General features: G+C 42.5%; 2 protein-coding genes across 2 annotated transcripts in view; one reads left to right on the top strand and one right to left on the bottom strand.

Annotated features, from left to right (window-relative positions):
• LOC125237173 overlaps positions 1 to 247 on the bottom strand; it is a 49,096-nt gene extending 48,849 nt beyond the window's left edge. Inside the window, exon 1 of the mRNA XM_048144158.1 lies at positions 58 to 247. Within this exon, the coding sequence (XP_048000115.1) occupies positions 58 to 90 (33 nt within the window). The 5' untranslated portion in view covers positions 91 to 247. The remainder of the gene's footprint in view (positions 1 to 57) is intronic.
• A 474-nt stretch (positions 248 to 721) lies between these two features.
• Positions 722 to 21,868, top strand: part of LOC125236931 — a 43,470-nt gene continuing 22,323 nt past the window's right edge. Inside the window, exons 1-10 of the mRNA XM_048143847.1 lie at positions 722 to 754; positions 833 to 928; positions 2,145 to 2,348; positions 3,128 to 3,340; positions 4,399 to 4,518; positions 5,857 to 6,070; positions 7,210 to 7,460; positions 8,280 to 8,493; positions 18,037 to 18,124; positions 18,715 to 18,796. Coding sequence (XP_047999804.1) covers positions 722 to 754; positions 833 to 928; positions 2,145 to 2,348; positions 3,128 to 3,340; positions 4,399 to 4,518; positions 5,857 to 6,070; positions 7,210 to 7,460; positions 8,280 to 8,493; positions 18,037 to 18,124; positions 18,715 to 18,796 — 1,515 coding nt within the window. The remainder of the gene's footprint in view (positions 755 to 832; positions 929 to 2,144; positions 2,349 to 3,127; positions 3,341 to 4,398; positions 4,519 to 5,856; positions 6,071 to 7,209; positions 7,461 to 8,279; positions 8,494 to 18,036; positions 18,125 to 18,714; positions 18,797 to 21,868) is intronic.

Genomic DNA, 21,868 nt, shown 5'->3' with positions numbered 1-21,868 from the left:
TGTTTGAGTGTATCAATGTCATCAATGAACATTTTTAAACAATCACAAAAGACTTACAGAACTCGGTAGGTTGTGTATGGTTAGTAACATCTTGTTACTGTTCACGTTTCCATCAACAAAATGGAAACTGACTTAAATCTTACTCGTGCCGCAATCTTTTCACAGAAATTGCTGAAAAGCGCAACCAAAGCGCAACTTTCTAGTCTTTCTACCGCCTGTCCTCCATTTGCAATTTCTTGACAGAATAGAATGCTTGCGTGAATCACCGCACGATCACCGTGATATTGACAGTGACAGTCGCTTGAATATCGGAAATCCGGGTAAATTTTCGGTTACACGAAATATCAAACAAAGTATGAACAAACTACACACTGAAACTTTGAAATTAATAAGAAGTTATAACAACTTTGCCTCAAAAACATATGTTATGATTTAAAAAATATATTTTTTAATACATTAAATATTTATACACAAAGTGATTTCATGACAATGAGTAAAATAATATTGAACATCATCAAACTTCGTGAAACGAAAACATCGTAGCACAGACCATCTTCGTTTGCCTTCCACAGATTATAAATAATAAATCTTTTCTAGCGTCGAAAGGAATTGCTTGTGATTACAATTTTGCAGAATTACTAAATGCGTTTTTAAATAATGAATAGTGTTAAGATAAGTGTTTCTTTGCGTTAATAAGACAATTTATATTAATCTCGTCAAGATGATGCTAACAATAAGTGGATTGCCATTGACGGTGAGAACTACCAAGATATATTTTGAAGGTTGCTTTTCCTATTAATCGGTTTTATAACTAGAAATCAATTCTTTTCAGACAACGTATAAAGACATAAAGTTGCTGATTAGAAAGCAGTGTAATCTGAATGACTTCATTTTGGATGAACTGGTGAAAGACAATGGATTGAAGAAAGTAAGAATTGGGTTGGCTGATGAAAGCGAAGGGAGCCACCTTATAAAATGTCTGGACGGATTTTGGGTGATGGGATGCGCGCTACGTGTTGTTCCTATTTCAAAATCGGTAATTCAGTTATATTTTTTAGTGTCTGAAAATTCTAAATAATGTTTTCTATTACAATAATGAAACAATTCTATGGCTCGTCAGTCTTAGTGTGGCGGTGGGAGGCTTTAACATGCATCAGATATCATACAAAACATATTACATGTCCAATGTACTTGAGCTCTAAAATTAACCTCCTACAAAGCCTACATTTGTCCTACCTGAAGCAGGCCTATGTCACTCGCTCGCGGTTGCCTGTTATGTACCTTAGCGCTAGCAGCTGCCTTGAGGAAACGAGTGGCGGAGGAGCGCCACGCGCCCGCCTGTTGGCACGTCGCATGGCACATAGTATACCTCCCTATTCTTCTGAGGTTTGACATAGTAACTTATTAGAATTAGTTAAAGCGTAGGTATTTGTCGTTTTTCAGGGAATTGAAGGATCTGTTACATTAGTAACTAGGGATGTACCGACTAGTCGGGAAAGCTGACTATCCGGCCACATTTGTAGTCGGCAAAAAGGGCCGATTAGTCGGCACTTCATTAGTGATAGAAAAACAGTACAAAATTAAATTACCAGCTAAAAATTATGGTGGTATTATGCAACTATTAGTAATTCCTTTTTTTGTCAAAACAATAAATATCTGTTATCACCACAGAAATAAATTTCCTACCTAGGAATCGACTTCATAGGCAGGATCACTACTCTACCCACTAAGCCAAGCGGTTGTTAAAAATGGAAAATGTATATAAATATTGTCATGAACCTTTAACATCTGTAAAAAATCATGAAAAGCGCGAACGAAAAATTTATCGAAAATTGTGTTCTGGCCGACTAGTCGGCCGACTAATCGGCCACCCAAGCGCCGACTAGTCGGTAGTCGGCCTAGTCGGCCAAATCAATAGTCGGTACATCCCTATTAGTAACTTATCAATAATCTGTGCCCAAAGAACAGACCACCATTATGTCTGGGATATATAGTTCCAACTAAAAATACGCATAGGCAGGAGGTTAAAGTACTCTGCTAATTCTAACTAACATCTTTATCCACATACTTCCGTTTCCCCATCAACACTTCCCTTAAGACTGCATTAAGGTCACTATTTAAAAAGATTGTTGCCATAATTTCAGCAAAACCCGCAACAGAACTTTGGTCCACAAGGGAACTACAACCAGCCGCGTAATGATTACCAGCAAGACTACCGTCCACAATGGGAGCCCAACATGCCAGCGAACCAGTTGACGAGCCCGCAGTGGTCCGCCAACTCAGGACCGGGGCCAAATAACAACTCATTTGGGTACCAGGGCCCTGGACCTAATAATATGCCACCTCAGGTAATTATTATTGTTCTTTCTTTCTTCTTTTTGGGGGACACCAAGCATAGCTTGTACTAGGGTTGCTAGGCGACAATATACTTACTTCTATGGATAAAATGCATACTTATATACATAGAAAACATCCATGACTCAGGAACAAATATCTATGTTCATCACACAAATAAATGCCCTTACCGGGATTCGAACCCGGGACCGCGGCATAGTAGGCAGGGCCACTAGGGTCATCATTGTTGTACTCTATTTGAGGCTTTCTGGACTGGACTGGCTAAGCAGAGGAGATACTAGAAAAAGCTGGAGCCTTTGGCAACAGGCAATGGCAAACTGAACTAAGTTAAATTATATGGATTACTAACTAGCTTTTGCCCGCGGCTTCGCTCGCATTAGAAAGAGACAAATTGTAGCCTATGTCACTCTCCATCCCTTCAACTATCTCTGCTTAAAAAATCACGTCAATTCGTCACTCTGTTTTGCCGTGAAAGATGGACAAACAAACAGACACACACACTTTCCCGTTTATAATATTAGTATGGATTATTGCCAAGTTATTATTCATAATAAAGCATTGAAAAGTGTAAGACATAAATATAAATTGCCTAATGTTTTAAAGTTTTCATGTTCATGTCTCTGTAAATTGACATAAATCTTAAATAATACATACATTGTATTTAGTTTGCAAAAATCCACATAAAATAGTCATTAAACTTTTAAAACCTTGCAACAAAAACAAAGTTGTTCATTTCAATTACGTTCATTTTACCTAAAAATTTCTTTTACAGCATCAAAATATGCACCAAAATCAATACTCCAACCAGCAGTACGGCCAAGGCCCACAGAACATGGGTCCAATGGGCTCCAACGGCCCAAACATGGGCCCGAATGGTCCCCACGGTATGGGGCAGATGAGAGATGGGAAGTTTCAACAGAGAGACCAGTTCCAAAGGCCTCAGGAGCAGGGTTACGGAGGACCAGGAAATGCACCGGATTTGGGAGTAAGTTATAGTGTTTAACTAAAAATTATTACCAAAAACTAACAACAATTTCTGCTGATGACTGGATACAGGCATTATCAGTTACTACTACAACTGCCTGTCTGCTTTATTATTATTAATAGCTTACATGGTTTCCCACTGATGGGCAAAGGCCTCCCTCCATAGATCTCTATCTGTCATCTTGAGCAATCTCCAGCCAGTCGCTAAGGCACTGGTCCCACCGCGAGCTAGTAAGCTATGAGCTATCGGCTATAAAAACGAACAAAAGATAAGCACTCCCGTGCAAATAAAAGAGACACTGCTATATTGATAGCTCACCGCTGGGCGAGTAACTATAAACATCGCCGTGTCTCTTTTATCTACGCGGGAGTGATTATCTTTTCGTTTTTATAGCCGATAGCTCATAGCTTACTAGCTCGTGGTGGGACCAGTGCCTAAGATAGGCGTCTAGGTCATCCCGCTATCACCGCCTGGGTCTGCCAGATTCTCGCCCGTCTTGCGTCACCCAAGTCTGCCTGCTTTACAAATAATAATAATAATAAACTGTTTTCAAATAGAACATTTTCGATTAAAATACAAGTATGAGATTTTCCGAAATTTTATCGTATGAAGTCTGTACAGGGTTACAGATAGAAAAGAGTTGAAAATGTAGGGAAGCCAATACTGTTTATGGCTGTTATTTATTTATTTAATCTTTATTGCACAAAAAAAATTCAATTGTACACGTGGCGGACTTAATGCTATAAGGCATTCTCTACCAGTCAACCTCTATAGCAAAGACCAGAAATTTTTCAATTTATGAACCTTTATTTTTATCAGATTCATCGGACAAAATTTTCCCTCAGTATTCCTGACCTTCCATTATGGTCTAATTCCAATAAGGTCTAGTTTACCCTTCGGGTTGGAAGGTCAGATGGCAGTCGCTTTCGTAAAAACTAGCGCCTACGCCAAATCTTGGGATTAGTTGTCTAAGCGTACCCCAGGCTCCCATGAGCTGTGGCAAATGCCGGGATAACGCAACGGAGGTGGATGATTCCTGACCTTAAATTTTTTTTCAGCCGCCAGGTCAACGACCCCACGTGCTCCGCACGGTGGAAATTGTGGACACTCCTATGAATAGGTCAGGACCTCAGCCAAACAGGTTCCCGGGGCCGAATTACCCACCGCAGAACAAACCGGTATGTAATCTATGGCACCATAAAACTAAAATAAAGTTGACTTCACAAAGACCTCCAAGTATAAAACATAGTAATTTTAGTATATGGCGGATTATTCGGTCACTGACATACACATATAAGGGTCCCCCCCCCACATCTAGCGTCTCGCGAGCGTAGCGTCGGGCCAACTGTATGGCAAAGCCTGACGCTGCGTCGGCGCGACGTCGACGCGACGTCTTTTTTCATACAGTTAGCCCGACGCTACGCTCGCGAGACGCTAGATGTGGGGGGACCCTAATGTCCCAATTACATTACAGGTCTTACGATGGAATAATATTTATTAGTCACTAGCTTTTGCCCGCGGCTTCGCTCGCGTTAGAAAGAGACAAAAAGTAGCCTATGTCACTTTCCATCCCTTTAACTATCTCCACCTAAAAAATCACGTCATTTCATTGCTGCGTTTTGCCGTGAAAGACTGACAAACAAACAGACACACACACACATTTTGCCATTCGTAATATTAGTATGGGTTAGCCCGGAGAGCCCGGTCCACACACAGTCAGCCACGCCGCGAGCCGAGGCACGTCTACATTGGACGTTTGCCGCGTGAGCATATTGCCTCGCGGCATGCCTCGCTCTGTGTGGACCCGGCTATACCATATTGTCTTGAAGTCTCGGCACAGATCTTACTTAGAACTCTTAGGATGGAATTTGGCTATACCTTAATATATGGGTGTTTCAACTTTCTTGCCTGTTATTGCCTGTTAGTCCCCTGAGTCACACTGGTTTTATGCAAAAATAATTATGCTACTGAAATGCAAGCATGCATGTATCTAATCCATGTTTGTAGGTGGCAAATTAAGGAAAGGGCTTATTAACACAAGAAAAATGCATGTTTGCATAGTTTAATTAGCATAATTTTGCATAAAACCTGCGTGACTCAGGGGACCGTAACCATGGCAATAACAGGCAAGAAAAAATTGATTCACCCATAAATAACCTGTCAAACCAAAAAGCATGGTACAAAATAACACATTTTGTTTGGAAGAAACTTTACTTATGCTTAAAATAATTGTTACAGATTACTATAATGAAAGATAACTTCCAAGGCCCTAGTCAATATAGCCCTGGACAGAGCTCTGGGCCTTCGCAACCTCAACCCTGGATACAACAGGTACAGTCAGCATTGTTTAGCAACTTTTGGTATAAAAGTCTGTGATTGAAAGACTCAGTTTTATGTTAAAATAATATTATTTCAGTAGTAATAGCATACAAGTGATTTATACAATCTCAATCGATCTTATAAATCTCGCCATCTTTCTGCCATTACCATATCAAATTTTATTTGCCTTTTCACAGCAGCAAAAACCGGGTCCCTTTGACAAGCCTTCCGGACCATTTGACAAGTCTTCCGGACCATATAACAAGCCTTCCGGACCATTTGACAAGCCTTCCGGATCATTTGACAAGCCTTCCGGACCGTATGACAAACATTCTGGACCATATGACAAACATTCCGGGCCTTATGACAAGCCGTTCGATCGTCAAGACAAGCCATATGATAAAGATTACGGTCGGCCAAAGTCACCCAGGAGACATTCACCCGGTCGAATGTCTCCAAGGAGGTAAGCGTTATAAAGTATACTCTATACCTAGCTGAACTAATGGGATATCCGTCTATATGATAAGGATTATGGTCAGACAAAGTCACCCAGGAGACACCCGGTCGAATGTCGCCAAGGAGGTAATCATGAATTAGTTGATCTAGTTCTAGAATTTGGTTTTTCGGCTTAAGTGATACGATGTTCAGTCGTCGAGACAAGTTATACGACCAAAGATTATGGTCGGCCAAAGTCACCCAGGAGACACTCACCCAGTCGAATGTCGCCGCGCCGAGGAGGTAAGCGTGAAACTATTGAAGAAGTTCGACTGAGAATTTGGGATAGGTACAGTCAACAGTACAAGTACAAAGAGACGTATCCGGGCGAATCAACTTTTTGACCGACTCAAATCTGTCCGCACATTCTTAACATAGTTGTGAAATTTCACCCTTAAATAATGAATTTTATTGGTATTTTTCACTTTACCCTGTATACTAAAACATAACCTTAACTGTTAAATCCAATAAACTGAAACTTTGTTCATTAGAAGTTCGATTTCTTGGTAACTCCAGAGACATTTTGAGTAACGCCAGAGACACCAAAAATGTCGGTCAAAAAGTTGATTCGCCCATCCACTTCTTAACCTTGTTACAATGAAGTGGATAATACATCACTTTGTAATCGACTGCAGTGCCGTGACCAAGTGGTCTAGTGTTCAAGAATTTAGCCGCTTCAAACATTGAAGGGCTTGGCCACATTTGTATACCTATATTTCATTTTATACTCAAGAATATAAAATTCTGCTAATTCATTCCATTGAAAATAATAAAATAGATATTAATGTGCAATGAAAACAAAGTATGTATGTGTTGCAGAATGTAGTTTGTATACCTATGTATAAGACTAGCAACATTAATATTCATAGTTTCCATGGTAACATATGTACAATTTCTTCTTGGACAATACATCATTCGTCTCACACGTATTTCTGATTTTTTATTCATTTAAAATACTTTTTAGGACCCTAGGACATTGTTTCTTCCTTTAACAGTATGTATATGCAAATGTATATGTTTGTGTAAGTGTGTAACTGTATATTTTTCTTTATCAGGCTTTCGCCCGGTCGACGCATGTCACCCGGTCGACGAATGTCCCCAGGACGACGTATGTCTCCCGGACGACGAATGTCCCCCGGACGTCGTATGTCCCCCGGACGTCGTATGTCACCCGGACGTCGTATGTCACCCGGACGTCGAATGTCGCCCGTCCGTCGAATGTCTCCAGGGCGGATGTCGCCAGGTAGACGGATGTCCCCTGGACGACGGGATGATAGAAGGTCACCGGGGCGTATGGGGCCAGGAAGTGAGTATTTCTCTACATTAAGTGAGTATTTCTCTACATTTTACTTGCGATGTGTGTTCCGGTGAAATCTTGCGACTCAATTTTGAAGCTATCTTTAATAGATTGAGCTGAAATTTTGCTATTGTAGGGGATTATTTTACTTCGATATCTTTAAATTATATATGTGGACTGTATTCGATTAACTTTATAGCTTAACGACACGAACGACACGACAAGAAATTAGGGAATTTAAGATAGGCTGGGTCAATTGTGGGAAGCACTCACCTTGTTCGGCTGTAGGCGACGATGCAGCAGTCGGCGGTGGCTGGCCAGGCTCCTCGAATCTCGGCTCGTCCAGACTTACCTTGAATCCGAGTTACCTTAACCAGCTCAGACACCGAAAATGGAACAGGCGACGTGCTTCTTCAATCGATCAGCCTTCCACAAACTCACACACGATTTTTCACGAGTATATTATATTTTACTTTAATTTCGAAAAGGTTAGCGCGACATGCTCCTCGAGACGACATGGGAAAAGAGGAAGTGAATCGACAGTTATATTTTTTTTTTACTTTTTTGCATAATGTTGCCAGGCGAAATTATTTTTAATATATTTTTAAAGCTACAATCCTTAACATTTTCCGCCCGCCAAAATGCAACGTATTTTCCACAAGTACTGTATGCTAAGGATAAGAAAAAAAGGAACAATATGGCTTGGGTTATTTCCCTAGTTTAAGTTTACATACGTTTAAATATGAAGTTTAATCTAAATCTACGATAAAGTTAGTGCTTACAATGATACGATACGATAGTGAATTATTAGATAATTTAATTTTGTAGAGGCAGTGGACACAGTTTAACTACTGGGCGTTTAAGTTCGCCCGATTCTGTGCGGACCGTGACTACTCGACAGATCCCATCGCTCCCTGGATGGAGTTGTACCACCCGGCCAATCTTCCACTTCATGGGGCTACATTGCTCATTGACAATGAGCACGAGCGTCCCGACGATGATGTTTTTCTGGTCATCGAACCACTTGTGGCGTTGCTGCAAGGTGTGCAGGTATTCGACGTGCCACTTGCGCCAGAAATCTTGATGGATCTTTTGGAGCAATTTCCATCTCTGAAGTGGACCTAATTTTGCATCAACCATATTGCTTTCAGGTAATATGGTGAGCGGTTCCAAAGTAAGACGAGCCCGAAAACATTTCATGCAGGATGAAACAACAGAGTTTATAGCCCTTTTTGCCGATAGAACCCAGAATTCTTGGGCTAATAAGTTTTGCAATGTTTGCAATCCAGGGTGCATAAAACGGTGATGATAATCCTCTATGATCAGCGTGGTCAACCTATGATCGCGAGGCAATAGTAGTGGATGTTTCACATCGAACGACAGGTCTCCTTTAGAAAGGCGACCGCCCACCCTTAGCAATTCACGGTCGTCCAGAAACGGCGCCAATTTCCGCATGGGTTTCGATAGGGAGTGAGTGGCTTTATCTTTCGATAAACAACGCAATTCCGAAGCAAAGGCTTGCTCCTGAACATGCTTTACTAGAAAAAGAAGAACCTTAGAAATTTCTTCTGGTGACAGATTCAAATCTGTATATCTCGAAGATGACATTTGTAAATTGTGCATGAACCTAAAACAATAGGCAAAATGCGCAATATGCGTTGTAGGGACGAAAATCGATTTAATATGTCATCGATCATAGACATATTAGACGCCGTGAGCAAACTATAAATCTTTTGCTCGTTCGAAGCGGCTTGATCTGGAAAGATCTCAGATTGTGGCCAAGATTCTTGAGGTTTGGAAAGCCAGGTAGGCCCCGCCCACCATAGCGTATGCTCGATTAAGTCAGCAGGTAACAAGCCGCGGGAGCCGCAGTCCGCAGGATTATCCAAACCAGAAACATGGTGCCACTTTTCAGGAGAAATATTCTCTTGTATGTGCGCAACCCTATTAGCTACAAAGGTTTTCCACTTGGATGAACACGAACGAATCCAAGTCAGCGCGACAGTCGAGTCTGACCAAGCATAGATGTCATCGAAAGTATGAACATCCTTTAAAGCGTCTGTAAACGAGACGACTAAATCCGACAACAAAACAGCAGCTAGCAGCTCGCACCTCGGAATGGAACATTTACGAAGTGGAGCCACCTTGGTTTTAGCGCAACAAAGGCGCACGACAATAGTTCCGTCATTTTGAACGACACGACAATAAATGACAGCACAGTACCCCTTCTCCGAGGCGTCACAGTACCCGTGAAGCTGCAACGATACGAAAGATTCAACCATTCTACGGGGAATGGATAACGAATTCATCTTCACCAATTGTGACTTAAATTTACGCCACTCTTGGGCGATGTCAGTAGGAACCTCGTTGTCCCAATCGACACCAGAAACCCATAGGAGTTGAATTAAATATTTTGCGAAAAATACGACAGGCGACAATAGGCCCAGAGGGTCAAAAATACGGGCGATATCCGAAAGGATCGATCGCTTTGTACAACGACAATCATTCAAGGAGGTCTTGAATGTGAAGGTATCTTCCTTGGGAAGCCATGACAGGCCGAGAATTTTTAGCGACAGATCATGAACGTTTTCAAAGTTGTGAAGTTGTTCCGAATATAGTTCTGAACCAGGTAAACCTTTTAGAAACTCGGGGTTATTTGATGTCCATTTGCGCAAATGAAGTTGCGCAGACGATAATATTTCCACCAACTGTTGGCGTAGCACTAACGCATCCTCAACAGAGTCTGCACCTGAGACAATGTCATCGACATATGCATCCCTAGCCAATACTGCAGCACCTTGGGGAAAGCGAGACGAAAACTCCTTTGCTAGTTTGGATATACACCAAAGCGCCTGATAGGGAGCACAGGACACGCCATAGGTCACTGTGAGCAAACGATAATCTTTCACAGGCTCATCAGATGATGGACGCCATAAAATGCGTTGATAGTCGCAGTCCTGTAAAGCGACAAGAAACTGCCGGTACATCTGCTTGATGTCCCCGGTGAACACTACTGCATGCCATCGAAAACGAACCAGCAAATCAAATATATTATTTTGCAATTTTGGGCCTGGCAGCAGCGCACTATTCAAGGACTGCCCCGAAGAGTCTTGGGCGCTAGCGTCAAAAACGCAACGCAGAGGCGTAGTGACGGAGTCTGGCCGCAAAATTCCATGGTGGGGTATGTAATAGAACTGACCCTCAGACGCCACTGGAGGACCAACCTCTTCCATGTGACCACAACTTAAGTAGTCGTCCATGAAATTGACATAAGCTGTCCGAAATTGAGGATTTAATTTAAATTTCCTCTCTAAATTTAAGAGACGCTTGAGAGCTATCTCACGAGAATTTGAAAACCTTGGTTTGTCCTGAGGGTCGACATAAGTTAATGGTACTACCATCCTTCCCTCGGGACTGCGACAATATGAATTTTCCATTTGGTTTTCACACGACAATTCCGATTTCGACAAAACGATATTTTTAGGCAGATCAAAGCCTTCCAACTCCCAGAAGCGTTTGATGCTGTTGTCTAATGAAAGACTCGACACGAGAAAACACCTCTCCGTATCACCTCCGGACCCCTTAGAACAACGAGAACGAGAAGTGTTAATGTCTCTAGGGCACTCACCCATCACCAACCAGCCAAACACCGTGCGGACGGCTATGGGCTCATCTGGGTTGCCCTTGACAACACCAGACTGTAATGCCGCAGCAAAAAGGTTGACACTAACCAACATGTCTATTGGTCCAGACTTATGAAAATATGGATCAGCGAGATCTAAATCCTTTAGATGCATCCAGGACGACACATTAAGTGGCTCCAGTGGCATATCAGGGCAGATCTTAGGAAGCACATACGCTTCAAACGAAAATGTGCAAGATGAGTCCCCATTTGCCGGGACTATCTCACAATCGACAATTCCAAAAGTGTCCGTTGACGCTAGACCGACACCGTTCACCGATGGTGAGTTAACTTTAATTGGTATTCCTAGTTTTCGAGCGCACTCTAATGTAACAAAATTACATGCGGAAGCATTATCCAATAGCATACGAATTGGTACTAAATGGTTATATTTATTTTTTATCATTACAATAGCCGTCGAGAACAGGCTTGGTGCATTTGCATTATGGACAGTCAATGTCACTTGAGTTTGCCGAGTGGACGGTTCCAACTCCTTATCAAAGTGCAATAATGTATGGTGTCTATGTTTACAAACGCCACAAGACACCGAGGACTTGCAATTCTTAACTGAATGGGATGGCCTACAACACATTATACAAAGTTTCTTTTCCTTAACTTGGGCGAACCTATCCATTGGCCGCAATTCCAAAAATTTTGAACAATGCTCAAATGTGTGCCCTGGTGTGGAGCACATAACACAGTCACTCACATTATTCACTGGAGGAACAAGAAATGAAGATTTAACTTTATTAAGCACTGGCTTGTTCGACACCGGTTTACTACTAACTGTTAACGACTTACCGAGACTGTTTTCTAATGCTTGGCTCCGCTTTTCAATAAACGACATTAATTCTTCATAACTAGGAATCTCCGTGGTTGAATTAAGTTGAAGCTCAAAAGCTTCTTTTGTACTAGCGTCCAATTTAGACCACAATGAATGGAATAGCATAAAATTCCTGTCGGGTAATTTATACTTTGACAAAATTTCAATATTTTCTTTAAAAGTTCGACAAATTCTCACTAATTCAGAAGGACTTTTAGATCTTGCCACCTCACAGTTTAATATTTTTTCATAAAACAGACTAGCAATTATTCTTTTTTTATCAAAATGCTCCTTAAGTGTGTTGTACGCGATCATGTAATTTTCGTCACACAATGGGTAATTTTTTATCAAATCGAAGGCATACCCGGTCACACTTGATAACAAATAGTGAAGCTTTTCAACTGCAGGTATACTTTTCCTATGAACTAGTGAGTCGAAAATCTGAATAAACGATACCCAATTTTCAATTTTAGAGTCAAAGGGAACTATAGTTATTTTAGGCAATTTAGCACTTGAAGTCGTATTTTCATTGGTCTTTAACACGGTGGGTCCTGTTTCCGATAAACGTATTTTTATAGATTTTACCATTTTTTCGAACTGCGCCGATATTTCCAGCTCGCTTTTACGGTCACCAGCTGCAGTCGCCGTCAATAAATCAACTTGAAAGGCGTGAAATTCCTCTTCCAGCCTGATCACGTCACTCAAACAATAACCTTTTAAGTCGCAACTGCTATGAATAAACTCCATCCGCACAAAGGCGTAATCCCGCCCTACACGGTTTTTATCAAAACTTTCCGTTGCCATGTTACTCTAGTAAACTATTTAATATAAATTTAATTTATGTAAGGAATCAATTGAGGTTATGTTTACTTTTCACTTTGACACAACAGCGATGACAGTTATGGTTGCGTTCAGAAATTCACTAAATCGAAACTCGAAACAAATTTTAGTCTATGCACAGTATGAACACGCACCTTCTTAACTAATGGAAAAACGCCCAAGCCAAGTGTTTCTAATCTTACCCTCCAATGTTTTTATGATTTCACAACGAACAATTTAACTAATAATGAAAGGGTTTTAAATCGAAAATTAACCACGGTCACTTTACAATTATCCGGTCGAGGGAACAAAAAATGTAGGGGATTATTTTACTTCGATATCTTTAAATTATATATGTGGACTGTATTCGATTAATTTTATAGCTTAACGACACGAACGACACGACAAGAAATTAGGGAATTTAAGATAGGCTGGGTCAATTGTGGGAAGCACTCACCTTGTTCGGCTGTAGGCGACGATGCAGCAGTCGGCGGTGGCTGGCCAGGCTCCTCGAATCTCGGCTCGTCCAGACTTACCTTGAATCCGAGTTACCTTAACCAGCTCAGACACCGAAAATGGAACAGGCGACGTGCTTCTTCAATCGATCAGCCTTCCACAAACTCACACACGATTTTTCACGAGTATATTATATTTTACTTTAATTTCGAAAAGGTTAGCGCGACATGCTCCTCGAGACGACATGGGAAAAGAGGAAGTGAATCGACGGTTATCTGTTTTTTTTTTTTTACTTTTTTGCATAATGTTGCCAGGCGAAATTATTTTTAATATATTTTTAAAGCTACAATCCTTAACAAACTCAATTTTAAATATTTTTTTAAATACCTATGTACATGTGACGTGTAAAAGTGCCCCTGTGGCCTATTTGCTGAATAAATTATTTTGATTTTGATTTTATTATTATTATTATTATTATTTTCTTTATTCATTTTGATTCTTAGGCTAGGTTTGTTATAATATGATTATAAAAGTAAAATACAAAACCACATACAAAACAATACAAAATATATAAACACATTATAAAAAACCTAACCTAGGGTGCCGCCAGCAGCGGGGCAGGGCCCAAGCTGCCGGTGGTTAGGGCTGCAGAGAGAGGAACCGTCGGACTATCCGCGCCGTGTCCAAGATCACCGCCTTCTGCATCTGACCCTTGATCCAACTACCTAGCGAGAGTCTCTCGAGATGTTGGTCGAGACTCTTCGCTATGAGACCGTTCGCTGAAACGACTATCGGGACAATGATCGTCGAATCAACATCCCACATGGCGGTTATCTCGTAAGCCAAGTCTAGGTACTTACTGGACTTGTCCTTCTCGGCTTTCACGAGATTCTCATCATGGGGGATGGTGATGTCGACGAGCACGGCCCGGCGTTGCGATCGATCTATTATGACAATGTCAGGCTTATTGGCTACAATAGTCCTGTCAGTGATAATAGATCGATCCCAATAGAGCGTGGCACGACCATTTTCGAGAACTGGCGCAGGTATGTACTTGTAGTACGGTACTTCGCGGTCCACAAGACCGTACTGAAGAGCAAGCTGCTGGTGAATGATCCTGGCTACGAGATTATGCCTGTGCAAGTACTCACCGTTAGCTAGATGAGAACAACCGGAGATGATATGCCTGAGTGACTCTCCGGGACGGCGGCATGCCCGACAAATGTCGACCGTACCGTCCTTCAGGATATATTTCCGGTAGTTGTTCGTCATCATGACTTCGTCGGCAATTGCACAGGCAAAACCCTCGGTTTCTCCGAAGAGGTCCCCGAATCGTAACCAGTTCACCGATGCGAGCAGATCTACATCGGGTCCCGTGAGGGCCTTGTAGAACCGCCCGTGTAACTGCTTACTCTCCCATACCGCCTTGCGGTCCGCAGTACTTAGTACCACAGGTTTGCGCCAGTTCTCTTTCGCCAAGGAGAGCGGCGTGAGGTTTCCGTCTACTGCCACCACATCACGATGCATCTCACACTCGTTGTTAAGGAAGTAATTCCTGAGATTGTACACCTCACGGTTGTGGAGATCTTTGGCGTTTAGGAAGCCTCGACCTCCGCACTTCCGTGGGATGTACAATCTCATAACAGACGAGCGCGGGTGTAACATACGGTGTGTGGTAAGCAGTAACCGGACCCTCCGATCCAGGGCGTCCAGCTCAGTCTGGGTCCACCTTAGTATGCCAAAGGAGTATGTGAGTAGAGGCATTACCCAGGCGTTAAAGGCGCGCACTTTGTTGCCTCCTGACAAAAGACTGTTAAGGACTTTTGTGAGCCGACTGAAAAAGCGCTCCTTCACCGACTGTCTAATGCCATTATCCTCAATACCCAACGACTGTGACATACCAAGGTACTTATAGGTTTCTGATTCAGAGATAGATCTGAACGACATCGTCTCAGAAAGTTGTAAATTTTCTGAATTTACAACCTCCCCCCCGCTGTACATGCATAACCGCACACTTATCGACACCAAACTCCATTCTGATGGCGGTACTGAAAACTTCTGTGGTTTTCAATAGCACCATCAGATCTTGGGTGTTCGGTGCAAATAGTTTGAGATCGTCCATGTACAGAAGGTGAGAGATGACTTCACCCTCTCTCCGAAGCCGGCAACCTAGCCCAGAATCCTTCAGCAGGGTGCTGAGGGGATTCAGAGCTAGGCAGAACCATAAAGGACTCAGACTATCACCCTGGAATATTCCTCGCTCAATCCTTATGAAGTCCTGCGGACCAGGGGGCATCCCTACCTCCTGGTTGACGAAGGACTGTGGTCCACTGCCTCATACATGCGGCCAAGAAGGATATTAGAGCTGCATCAAGTTTATACAGCTCCAATATCCGCCTCAGCCATGAGTGAGGCACCGAATCATAGGCCTTCTTATAGTCAATCCAAGCGGCCGAGATGGCCCCCTTGTTCCGCCGAACTTGTTGGCAAATGGTCATGTCTATGAGGAGGAGCTCTTTAGTACCACGGGACCCAACCCTACATCCATTTTGAGCGGTGGCCAAAATGTTGTTAGCGACAATATGCGCATTAATTTTTGCTCTCAAAATGGATGTAAGGAGCTTGTACAGTGTAGGCAAGCATGTAATGGGTCTGTAGTTTTTTGCTTCCGTGGTACTACCGGACTTATGGAGCAGAAAGGTAACACCAGTTGTTAAGGAAGGTGGGAGAGAACCAAGCTCGAGGGCTTGTTGGAATTGCGTTGCCAACCGCGAGTGCGAGCATCGAAACCATTTTAGCCAGAAGTTGTGCAATCCGTCCGGTCCAGGACTTTTCCAGTTCTGGGCCGTACCGATGGCACAACTTACGTCGTCGGGGCTGATGTTGATAGCCCCCATAGGCTCGATGTTCTCGCACTCACGTTCGACAACGTTCATCCACTCGCCCTCCGTGTGTTCAACGGGCACCGACCAGATGCTACGCCAGAAATCAGACATGGCAGTAGCATCCGGCAGCCGCACGTCAGACACACGATTGTCGGTTTCCTCCCACCTTCGGTATACCTTCCTTTGGTCGCTTTGGAAAAGACGATTCTGCTGGAATCGGTCCACACGCTTTCTGTAGCGGCGAATACGGTTTGCCCATGCATAGACTTTTTGCTTCAGAAAGTCGATGCGCTCTGTGATATTGGCCAAATAGTCGCGGGGCCTGATGTCCGTCCCCGCGAATGCCTGGTTCACAAAGCGCATTACTCGGGGGCGATTGTTACCCCCTGAAGCAAATCAGCTTTGCAATGAGAGTCCTAAACGAGCTGATACGACGCTCGATCCGTACTTGCCATGCAGGGACACCTCCGACGGTCCTAGGTGCACGGTCAGCGTCCGGAAACTTGACTCGAGCAACACGGCACGCCGCGATGGCTCCGCAGTACATGATAGAGTGTGTATCATCTAGATCTTTACTAGTCCGTATAAATGGCTCTAGTAAAGCGTTTAAGGCTCCCATTAACGCTAGATTGCGTCTATTCATAGGCAGACGTGGTAATCGTGGCCTAGGATTGTTTGTGGAGCGATACTGCGTAATCGCCTCTTCCAAAGACCTCCTCAGTTGCTCATTAGCAGGCTCACTCACGCTCTGACTCGCGAAGTCCCCGCCGTCGTTACCGGAATCAACCCGCGGCGCCTCTGGTGCCAGGTCGGGTTCGGGCACCGGGTCCGGCGACATGGCGGGCAAATCCGCCCCGAGGCGGGGTCCGCGCGAGCAGTGAGAGCTTCCTGGCGAAGCCGATCAAGTGTGGCGTCATCCAGCCGCGTTGACCGCAGAATGACGCGCACCTGATCCGATAATCGTTGCTCCGAAACAGTGGTGGTAGGATCGAGAGCCTGAAACAAAGGCAGCATCCTTGAACGATACGCGGACAGCCGTGTTCCCCCCTCTGTAGCCCCGTAGTAGGCGCGCATGACGTTCTCATTTATTTCTGGAGTCCATTTCATGCGACGCACTACACCACCGGCAGCGGGAGCCGTGGGCGGGGCAGGATGTCCCGCAGGCCCCAAGCGTGCCGGCAGCGGTGGCCGCCCTCGTCGCGCAGGTGGTCGTGGCGGCGGCGGCGGCGGCCCGCTCTCGTCGCTCGACTCGCTGGTGTCGGCCGCGGTGGCGAACTCGTCACTCGACGGCGGTTGCGAGGAGACGGACGAGGCGGGCGAGGGTGGTGGGCGTGCGTTTATTCGTGGTGACGCTTGTAGAGCTCGTGTTTTACTTCTCGTTATCATTTTTGTTGTATGTACATGTTGAACTTATATCTATTTCAGCTTCAAGCCCATTTTCGTGATGGCATCTTATCATGTCCGGGGCAATATTTTCCACATAAATAAGATTAAAAAGCAACATGTAAACATAAAATGTAAAAAAATTATTATTATTATTATTATTTATATAATTCAGGCAGGCAGTTGAAAAAACAACTGATATGGCCTGTATCCTGGTATCTTTTTGATTTTGATTTTGCGAAAAAACTTATTACATTGTAAAGGCCTTCTTTCCAATTTCTAAGCGATTCTTTTAACACCTGTAGACTACGTTTTTGCAAAATACTTACTTCCCTTTATTGAATTGAGTTGTAGCTTCCTTACGGTATTCTGTTCATATTATGCTATATGTTGAGTGACAATGCAATATTGACTCATATGATTATGTACACAGAAGTTGGCCATAATAAGTCTGTGATAAAATAGTTGCATGTGGAAAGAAAAGTAAGAATTAAAGGCTACTATCAAATAAAAAAATATTTTAATTTTTTTTAACAGTGGAGCCCGGCAGACCACAGTGGAATGCTCATCGCATATCGCCCGCCAAGCGATCGCCAGATCGCCGCCCAGAACCGGGCAACGCAAGGTATGATCTAAACTAAAGCATAGCATAAATACAAACTGAATTCTTCCATGAACTTTATAACTAAGTAAAACACTACTTGTTCTTCCCTATTTTCGTAAGCAACCTCAAATTCATACTAATATTATAAATGGGAAAGTGTGTGTCTGTTTGGTCACGTCTTCAACGGCAAAAAGGAGCTACGGATTGGCGTGATTTCTTAAGTGGAGATAGTTGAAAGGATAGAGAGAGACATAGGCTACTTCTTATATCTCTAACGCGAGCGAAGCCGCGGGAAAAAGCTAAATGGGTTTTTTGTGAAGCGTTTTCATTCACAGTGCATGCCAAACATAGATGCAAATTTTAAAAACTTATAAGTTATAAACTGAAATAGATACCATACACTAAAGAAAAAGCGATCAAGCCCACTGGTGGCGAAGCCGGGAAAATAATTTGATTTGTTCCCTACAACTTATAAGTTGGTTCTAAATACTTATGATTTTAAAATAACGGGCGTTTTTGCTAACTTTGTTTCTTAGCCACATTCGTTTCTCACTGGAAGTAAAAGCTATTGCCATCTTCCAAAATGATCAAACTCTTGCTTATTTCTGCAGGTACTCTCCAACTCGCCACATGGATAAACATGACGACTTCAGAGACAAAACCATCCGACCTGCCTACGAACCGACCCCTCAAGTAAGTGACTATATTATACCTACACTGGACTCAGTCAAGTGCTAATGAATCTGTGTAACTTTTTAAGGTGTTTTGAGTGTTCAGAGGACAGAAGAAAAAAAGGAAGTGTTTTATAGTGCTATCGGCATAGGTATACTTAGTTTCTGCAATATGTCAGTGGGAAAAAAGGCAAACAGTTACCGTAGTATATTTTATCACTCGTAGTACTTTGCAACGAAAGAATATATACCTCTATTGCATAAAAAAACAATTTTATTTTCGTTTGGGAGAGCACGGAAAGAGACACTGTCTGGTTTAGAACGTTTAACATATTCACTACGGGACCAAAAATTGCTCACTACGTCGGAAAGCGGACGTTATGTATAACCGCCTTGTATGCCGACTACCCGCTGGGAGGGTTGTCTGAGTTGTGCAAAATTCACGAGTGCCTCCAGGCGCGTTCTTGGTTGCGAAAATGTTATTTTTTTATACCACGTCGTTGGCATGCAGGCATACGGTCCGCCTGATGGAAAGCGGTCACTGTAACCTGCAACCCAAGGTGCTTTATTATTTATATGTGTATTTAATACCCTTTTACGAAAGTTACCTAGATAAACTAGATATTTGGCCGAGAACAGGAGCAACCTCTTCAAAATATCATGCAAATCTAATTGGAGATATTAAAAATTTCATACTGTGCATCTCCTTGTTCATACACGTCTTAATAAATGGTTGGAAGAGAAACTATTATCTGGGAAAAACTTGGCATGAGCTACGGAACAGAAACAAAGAGGCAACGGTATAATCTCCGCAAGCCTGAAGTTCCCCCTAAGCAGCGGGGGCGCTGTTCAGACCGAAAGGCATTTTTAATATTTCGTAAGTTCCACGTGCAGTCCAGGAGAAAGTGGTGACAGAGAATAGATGCATTATTTAAAGGCATGTTCGCATTTTTTTATTAAAAAAAGTCATGATTCGTATTTATACAAGTTTTTTGAGGACCTCAAGATTGCTAATAAACTTACTTTGTTGGCGCGATGACCCAAAATGAGTCTTGGCCTCCAACGCAAAAGCACGCCACAAGCGGTCCAGAGTTACATCTTGCCAGCCCTCGCCGATGCCGAGTTCACGGAGACCTGCCGCTGTATATCCAGCCAAAGATGGCCAGTTGGACGATGGCTATTTTATGCTATGGAAAATAGCGCAACAGTTCTGGATGAAGCTATTTCGACCGGCATGAGTGGCGGACATAAAGAGAGGCCTGTGCCTGAAGGCTGAAAGTTAAAAAAAACTGATCGTCCACTTAAAAGTGGGGGTAGAAATAACTGCGTGCCATACTACTACTAGGGTCTGACCAAGTTAAAACTGCTACTTCAGGCAAACTTCTTGTGAGGACTACAGGAAATCGGGACCGATGGAGACAAATTACAGGAGCTGCAAAACCAAGAGATGTATTGATGCGAGGTATTGACCGACAAAGAAGAAGATGCAAGAAGCAGCAGTGGCAGAATTTTTTACAATTGTTGCAGCTAAGATAGATGTAGATTCATTATAATGTTGGAAAGGTTCGCCAGCTCAGTATTCTAGGTTATTAGAAGTTGGGAAAATGGAAAACTTATGCTTCTGCGAATGCGGAAACCTGCAAACAACCAAACGAAAACTGTCTACAGAATTCAGACGACAAATGAACTCCAATTGAATATAAACTAATATTAAACAGAAAAAGAGTTATTTAAAAAAAATCTAATAGTTACCATTGATTCATTGACTGCCAAATTAATATTCTTGAGGACTGGCAAGAGAATAATGCTGTCATCGGTAGGACTAAGGGCCACTTGCACCAACCAAATTTTACTGACACATCATCGCCACGCAGCAGACGTCTATGGAACTTCCCATACAATAAATTTAACGGGCGCTTTAAAGGTGACAGATAGTGTGATGATTTGATGCAACCGGCCTTAAGTATCCCATAATACATTACCAATGGAAGTAAAGCAGTAACAATAAATAGCAAAAACACCCGAAGGAAAAATGTTAATTTATATAGTCAAAGAACGAAAAAATACCTCAAATCTCTCTTGAAAAAATACCTCTTGACCGAAGACATGTCATATTAAAGTAACTCGAACCAACTTTGCGGTAACATGAAATGCGGATTTGCGGACAAATGTTGGAACAATTTTCCTCCACCTGTAACGCCAGAAAGTGTTTTATCCAAATTTATTACATGATCTGTCATGTAACCTCTAATAACTGAAATAACTATGAATTGCACACCTTCAAATGATTTTATACCTACAAATAAAATAGTAACTGAACTGAGGCTGAGAGTAAGGCATAGTTTGTTCAGATAAAATGGCAGTGGACATAACATAACTATCACCAACTGAAATTGTTTAAAGGCCAGGCCAAGACGGCGCATTAGTTGTTTTAAGTCACCACTTCAAGTTCAGATCCAAATATGGCACTCATCAACCTCAATCATGCAAAATGGAAATTTGCAGAAGGGCGGAAGATCAAGTAAATGGGATAAGGTAAATCAACAGCGGCAATGGATAAACAGCATACTAGTTAATATGGTTACCAAGTAATCAATCCATCCTAAATAAGGGTTTCTATCTTGCTGTGATGAACACGATGGCTACAGAGTGCAGACTATGGGAAATGCCAAGCCAACATGGTAATTAAATCGCCATTAAAGTTTTTGATTCATGATGACAGTGGCTGTTGTCTTAAAAACTTCAGTGAACGACTATCAAAAACGACAATCCGATCTGTCCAAAAATCCAAGGAAATATACAGTTAATAAATCCGAGTCTTTTAACGCATCTACAAATTGAATGTTTATCGACGTTTTGAATTGCGCAGAGTTAAAAAACAAAACATATATGCGGTTTCACTGGCTGTAAAACGCTGAAGTATTATCTTACGTAATTACTTCTGAACAAGACGACTGAAATATGCTTATCATATTACTTCTGAAAATATGCGAGATCTACGATGTATCATATCGGTCATCGCCAACGGACCGTGGTAATTTGCTCCGAATCTACAACAGAAATTTGAACACAAATGGTTGTATTTTCTTCGTCA

The sequence above is a fragment of the Leguminivora glycinivorella genome, chromosome 20 (assembly GCF_023078275.1).
Source record: "Leguminivora glycinivorella isolate SPB_JAAS2020 chromosome 20, LegGlyc_1.1, whole genome shotgun sequence".
Taxonomy (NCBI): domain Eukaryota; kingdom Metazoa; phylum Arthropoda; class Insecta; order Lepidoptera; family Tortricidae; genus Leguminivora; species Leguminivora glycinivorella.
Note: the sequence above shows the minus strand (reverse complement) of the source record. Positions and strands in the feature narration are given on the sequence as shown.